We start from the raw sequence: 7,176 nt of genomic DNA, 5'->3' as shown, positions 1-7,176 counted from the left end.
AATAAAATCGAGCTTTTATGGAATTTACATCCGAAAGAATGCGTCCATTTTTTTTTGGCTGTAAAAAATTACCTGGAATGTTATGATAAGATCGGTTGCTTCAGAGTAAATGGACGGATCAAAGGTCTCTACAAATCTACCTTAAGGCATCAAGCTTGAATATATTAATTAATTTCACAATTTAATCTCCTTTTCTTATTATTTAATTTAATTTAATTTAATTTTTTCGATTTTTCCACTGTCTGCTGCATCTTTGCTGAACTTTTGTCTTTTTTTTTTTCTACTCTCTAATTTTTCTCTTCCTATTGCGGCAGCTGTAAGAGATTAAGTATATTTTTGAACTGTTTAAAATTATTATTTTAAAATTTCACTTCTTACTTGTGACTTCAAAATGTCAATTTTAGCCTAAATCATTTACTCGTAACTCGTTACTGTGATTATACTGCGAGAAGTAAAATAAAATAAACAATTTTAAAAAAGAGGAAAGAGAAAAATAAAGTAGGCACTGCTTTGATGTGGTGCCCATTGACAAATAAATAAATAAATAAAAGATTTCAACTCCAACTCTAATGCTAGTTTTTTCAGCATGTTTTTTTTTGCACAAAACGAGCTTGCCGTCGACTAAAATAAATCGATCAAAAGTACATTTTAAAGCGAATCCCTTTAGTATACATCCGATATTTTTGTTTCTCCATCCTCCTTTTTTCCCCATAGAGACTTTTTTCTTTCATTTTACGCCCGCAGCGTTTCAAGAAATAAATCTTTGTTGAGAGGTGCACATGAATCAACGGTTACGGCTATAATTTTCTCTCCAGGATTCCCGTTCGGATCTCGTGTACTCTCCACTGCTTCACGTGTCTGTCTGTGTGTCCGTGTGTGTATGTATGCATGTATCTGAGCCGGCCACGCCTCCTACACACCATAGACCATTCATCCTTCCTCTAGTTGTTCGGAAAAGCTCCGCTATTCACCTCTGTGTGCTTTGTGCTCTCTCGAAACTACAAGCCACGCCCATTCCCACGATATAAATATCGCGCATTGAAGAAGTATAAGCTTAGTGTTTCACAGATATTCTGATTGAAGCTACTACTAGACTTTGTGGACATTTATTCCTTCGTCATGGGATCCAGTAGCACTAAACCGATGGCGATGTACTACGAGCCGCGACGACGGCGACATGGTTGGTTTCTTGTCTGAAATTCCCCATAAATTCCAAGAATATAGCAGAGATTTCTGAGATTTTTCCTTGTCTACCGTTCAAATCCGTGATCCAGATTTTTATTCTGCCCTTAATTCCTGAAGCATCGCTTACAAAACTTAGAAGTTAATTTTTGTGGATAACGGCTTGAGAGAATTTTCTAGAAGTCAGACCTTTCGACAGAAGAATTTGTTTCTTCTCGTTACTTTTCTGCGTAACATGAAAAACTGGAAGGAAAAGGACAATACAAGGAAAAAAACATGGATCGTGAGTGTAAGCGGTGGACAAAAAAAAATTCAGCAACACTTTTTCGAACTTTTATTCCTATAACTACATTTAGATTTTGTTGCGATTTTTCACAAAGCATAATTTGATTTAAGTATTGGTTTTTTTTTCCCAAAAATACCCTTCAGTAATTTAGCTCAAATTAAATCCCGGATTCTTGAATGCTATTAACGGCAACGATTTTTCTACCTAGAGTACCTGCATGATTTTTAATGGGTTTTTAGAAAAAAAAACAAAAATTTACCTATTTTTCAACTTGTTTCTTGGAGATGACTTTCATTTCTGATCTTTCGTATTCCCTAGGACAAAAAAAAAACAAGGAAAAGAAGAAAATTTCAAGAACATCATAGTACTTCTTTATTTTTTTATTTATTCCTTCATATAAGAGAAGGCGGAGAAGATATTTCCAAAAAAATGTGCGGTTGTTAAGGAAGTTTTTTTAAACATTGAAATTCGTTCTTTCAGATGTCAGCAGTAATTTCTCCAAAGAATACTCACAGTATTGGTCAGGGACGTCGAAAAGCTCGGATTTTTCCATCGAAAGAAACGCCTACTCGTTTTCCACAAGTGAAGACTGTGAGTCTACTTATGCTACATTTATTTTTGTTCTATTTGTATTTTATTTTCATTGTAAAATATATTTGAACTTGACGAATAATAAGTAAGATTGAATGAGGATAAGTCTGATAGGTAGAAATCCGTTCAAAATTTATGTTAGACGCTTTTGGTGAATTTTCCATTTATTTGGAAGAAAATGAGTCGACTCTGGTCTATTTTTTTTGTTTTTTTTTTAATTTGCTCCTAAGAACTTTTTTTTTTACAAAACTTTAATTTTTGGGGATTTTTTTGAATATTAAACAACAGGAGACCTCGTTGCAGTGCACATTTTGGAAAGGAATCTTTCGATCAAAAATTTTCTAAAGTGAAAAAATTATTTTTTGGAAATAAATGCTAAACATTCCAGGACATTTTCCTGAAGAGGGATAGCGTGTATTTTGACAATGCATTTTTCTACCGGCGACAAAAAGAGATTAAGATTTTTTTCGTTGCCGTCGAGATTGCACGCAGATTTCCCCTAAAATTACTGAATGTTTGTAGTTTTGAGCCTAGCGTAAACATATGAACCAACGAGAATTTCAACTATGTGATAATCAATAAATTGATTTTCAGACTCACCCACGCGTGATAATCGACGATACTCGCAATTCGTGTCATCATTTGGAAAGAGCTAGTGGGGATTTTTCCGGATGTGATTCATTTCTACCAGAGAATTTCATAAAACGATATGCGTGTAAACATTTTCTGTCTCTATCAGCTGTTTATATGTACATATTGAGTCTTTCTTCTTGAACCGTATCATTTCTTTCATCATATTTTTTCTATGATAAATCATTATAAATTCTAAATTTTCTGATTATTGTTCAAGAATTGAATTTAAGATGGGAGAATGCAAAAAAACGATACAAAGATGAGAAATGAACAATGAGGATCAACGTTGAGTCCAGGCGGAACCCGGGAAACCAGAAGATTTTTGATTTTGGTTATTTCCTTAAAGCGTATCTGCATAAAGTGTGCTCACTTTCCTCCTTGAAAATCCCAGAAAAAACTGGAAAAAAATCTCATGCAAGAAAAATCTAAGCATAACAAAGCCATCGTATTGGCTATGGCTATGGTCCTAAGGTCATCGGAAAAAAAATCATTTGCTAAAATTTTCGCAAGAAAGTGATATTTTCCGAATTTTCATTGTCTTTCCCTTGAATATCTGACTTCAGAGAATTATTTTGTGCTTTTGCTTATAATTCTGATATGTTATTCTCAAAATTTAATTAAGTCGGATGTAATTCAGTTGTAAATGTTAGCGACAGCAATTTATATTTAGCCCTGGGATGTCTAGCATATGTCTATGTAGTGCAATTGTGTAACCTGAATCCTGAAGTGTTTTTTTTCTCCCCGGAACAAGTACAAAAAAATATCATCTTACAAGAAGAGAAAACCGTTCGTTCTTTGCTTCCCACGTTTTTTTTCACGTGCCAAAATCATGGATAAAATTTCGCTTCTAGAATTTCACTTCCTGGTAAACTAATGACGACAATAACAAACACGTTTCAAATCTAAGAAATGAAATTTGTGTGGAAATTCCTGGAAATTACGTTTGTTGTTTTAGTGTTGTTGTTTTCTTCTAAGGTTTTTTTTTTCTTCAAAAACACTATTTAAGGTGTATTTCGTGGTTTATTGTGGATTTTTTTAATTTCCTACGCATCTCCCGATGAACCACGGTTGGCGCTACGTTCTCAATTGAACTCGACTTGTAATCGATTGGACAAACAACAACAACAACAACAACAAAAATAAACAAATCCATTGAGGATGATTCAATTTACTCTAAAAAATTGTTTCACGGCGGGCATGTTTTTGTTCCCGGTTTCCTCTGGAGTAAAATTGGAGTGAAAGCGCTGAACCAGTAAATTTAGTTCCGATGTTCGAAACTAGTAACCAATAACCAGTAATCGCATGCTGAAGCGACGTGAGAAACGTGTGTGACGAGCATAAATACGTATTATTTCCCAAAACTATCCCAAAACACAATTCTTAACCAATAATTATTTTGACCTTTCCAAAAAAAAATCTCAGAAACCAGGCACATACATATATTCGTCATTTCGGCTGAGAACAAAAATTTCCCAGACATTTCCGGTATTTTTCAGAAATAGCCGCCAATATTTCTGAGTGGATTTCTTTTTAATAATTCCCTATTGAATACTTACAAGTATAAGCTGTGTCCGTCCGGATGAGGTTGAAGAAAATAGCATAAAGGAATGTTGTGTGTGTTTGGTGCAAAATTGCGTCAAACCACAAAAAACACGAATTCATTTTTGAACAAGCATTTATTGAAGGACAAATGCAAAAATTACATTTAAAAGAAATTAAATACACGATTTATATGAACATGAACATGAACATAGGCTGATATAGGTGCTGTTGTCATCGGAATGCTGACACAAATGTGGAATAACGTTTCGTATTGTTTGTTGGTGAAACTGAAAATTTTTTAAGTCAGAAAAAAAATAGCAGAAAGTTCAAAAAGGAAACTTGAGAAACTCCACGTTGGAAAAAACTTCTCAAATTTAAAAATTGAAAAACTGAAGTCTAGTTTGAACTCTTCAAAAAGGGGAAAATCAGATTTCAATTAAAAACTCACCATCATCGCTAGAGAAATACGAGTACTCATTTTTTTCTATGGAAAAATTCGAACTCTTCTCAATTTCTGGCCTTTTCCAGTATTCCGCATACTCTTTCGAGAAATTACTTCCCACGTCTGTAATTATGGATTTTAGATCGAGTTATGTAGGACAAAATTAGCCAAATTAATGAGGGCACGTTGAGGACCTGCGATTTCCTTTTTATTCTCTTTATTTTCCCATTTTCAGGAAGAAATTAATCGACGATTAATTTGCAGTTATTTTCCTGTGCCGGAGCGGAAGGGAAAATACTGAGAATATTTCCGATTTCTTCCATTTCTCCTCTATTTTAATCCTGTCTAATACTGCAATAAAAAATACTGCAGTAAATTTTAAAATCTTCAAAATTTTAAAAGTAAAAATTGAGGAAATTTTAGTATGTTCCATTAAAAACTTCAGAAAAAAAAACATAGGTTCAAAAAATAGAAATGGGGTTTTCAAAACAGGTTAATTTTTAATCATAGGTTTTTTTTTAAAGAAAAAATCTACTATGTAATCTAACTAAAAAAATATCTTTTGGTCAAAAACGAGATTAGCTGAAGAAATTTGTGTTTCTAATGTTTATTATGGCTAGAAATTTTGGAAATTTTGGAAATTTCTGGTCATAATAAGCATTAGAACCAGAGATTTCCCCAGCTAAGCAGAAATTTCTCCAGCTTTCTGCCATTCTAACGAGTGCAGTCACATCCAGGAATCCTAATGGATAGCTACCTATTAAATTACGTTAATGAGGTTGCTTATTAAGTCAGGCGGATATTAACCCACCTTTTTTTCGATTACTGTAATCACAGTATTCTGATCGTCGACTCTTCGCCATGCTTGATCCCATTACACCTACAAGAGGTGAGTTTCTTTAATTATAGTCATTGCGGAGTTATTATCCACAGCTCGCCGTAATCATATACAAATCATCCGAAGATCAAGAACTGGAGAATACCCAGTCCGAGTGAGCAATGTTCGAGCTGAGGAGGCGCTAATTATGTATGCTCATAGAGTTATTAGGTTGCACCTCACAGACTCTCGCTAACAAGCGCTCGGCGCGAATATCCAGAGAAAGAGATAGGAAGAGGGAGCGGCGGGGGGAAGAAGTAGGAGTTTTCGAGGAGTGAAAAAAACAGCAAAAAATTTAAAAATGAAAACTGAGGAATTCCAGGGTGGAAAAAACTTTTTAAATTTAAAAATTGAAAAATTCAAGTCTAGTCTGAACTCTTTAAAAAAAAGAGAAAATCAGATTTTACTGAGACGCGCGGAATTCAAGATTCAAGATTCTGGAATTCCCCCGGGACGCTGCTCAGAAATCGCATTATACATAAATTATAATGATTAGAATAAATCTACATGGTTCAGCGGTAAAAATCCTACGGAGTATCCATAAACGTAGACGCAAGGCGACTTCTAATGCATAGATGCAAATAGATTTTTTTCGATGAATTCTAATGTAGATATTCTAAATAGCATCAAAAAATTCCTGAAAACGCTAGGACCAACCAAGTAGTTCGGGGATCTGAGAACTCTCAAGCGTTTTTTCATTCCTGGAATTTTTTTCCTTTTACGGATATAGGCAATGCAAAGGTGTAACGGTTCCCACAGAAAATTCACAGCGCTGATTTTCACAAAGAGCAAAGTTTTCTTCCAACGAAAAACTACATTCCTCAGCTGTATCCAGAAAATTTTCTCCGTTTTCCTATGCAGTATAACGGCAGTTATTAAGGATGACTTACCAGGATCGCACTGGGCCAAAACTGAATCACATATGTATATACAGTGAAGATACAGTACATATAATGTATACTATACAGTATACATAGTATATAATATGTAAAGATATATAGGTACCCATCAGTGGTAAAATAGTCTACTCTACGAAAACTATCCACTATAAAACACGGATAAAGGCAGTAAATCGTCCATGTTGTTAAACCACGCCCACAATTTTTGGCTTCATTGCCTTTTAGGAAAACGCTGGACCAAATAGTAATATTCTATTATTTATTTATAGTTTATCTACAACCAAAAAAGTCTGCTTTTGTCAAGTTTCAATTTTTTTCCTCCAATTTTTGATTTTGATTTTGATTTCATAAGCTTTCTAAGCGCTAGAATGGTTTACATCGATTTTTTACAGTAAAAATTCTTTGTAGTCAAAATAATAGAAATGAGAGAAGAAAAATTAATGATGCACAATAGAAATTGTATCTTAAGAAATGGTTAAGCTTTTTATTTATTTGTTTATTTATTATTGACAAACGCCAATGTTGCACAAAAAAACAATAAAAAACACATTTCTTTGAGTAAGAGCATTTTTCTTTTTAAGAAAATCGGAATCCAATCTATTCTCAGTGGCATCCGGATTTCTTTTGGTCTGATCCCTTCAATTTTTCTCTGCATTTTCATCGTGTTGCTTAGAAAAAAAAAAATTCCAGTTCCACATATGTGCAGTAAACGACAAACATAAAT

The 7,176-nt window shown here is 33.9% G+C and overlaps 2 protein-coding genes across 2 annotated transcripts; one reads left to right on the top strand and one right to left on the bottom strand.

The window, feature by feature from the left end:
• Nucleotides 1-1,119: 1,119 nt before the first annotated feature.
• On the top strand, nt 1,120-2,715 carry RB195_003728 (uncharacterized protein; the record flags this gene model as incomplete). Its single annotated transcript, XM_013439446.2, has 3 exons — nt 1,120-1,180; nt 1,949-2,059; nt 2,654-2,715. The coding sequence occupies 3 exons, from the start codon at nt 1,120-1,122 to the stop codon at nt 2,713-2,715; spliced, it is 234 nt and encodes a 77-aa protein (XP_013294900.2).
• Nucleotides 2,716-4,465: 1,750 nt separating this feature from the next.
• Nucleotides 4,466-5,551, bottom strand: RB195_003727 (uncharacterized protein; the record flags this gene model as incomplete). The annotated part of the gene is made up of 3 exons (XM_013439445.2): nt 4,466-4,521; nt 4,683-4,799; nt 5,488-5,551. 3 exons carry the CDS (start codon nt 5,549-5,551, stop codon nt 4,466-4,468), a joined length of 237 nt encoding a protein of 78 aa, XP_013294899.2.
• Between the last annotated feature and the right edge of the window lie 1,625 nt (nt 5,552-7,176).

The sequence above is a fragment of the Necator americanus genome, chromosome IV (genome assembly GCF_031761385.1).
Source record: "Necator americanus strain Aroian chromosome IV, whole genome shotgun sequence".
NCBI lineage: Eukaryota > Metazoa > Nematoda > Chromadorea > Rhabditida > Ancylostomatidae > Necator > Necator americanus.
This window is presented reverse-complemented; position numbering and strand designations above follow the sequence as displayed.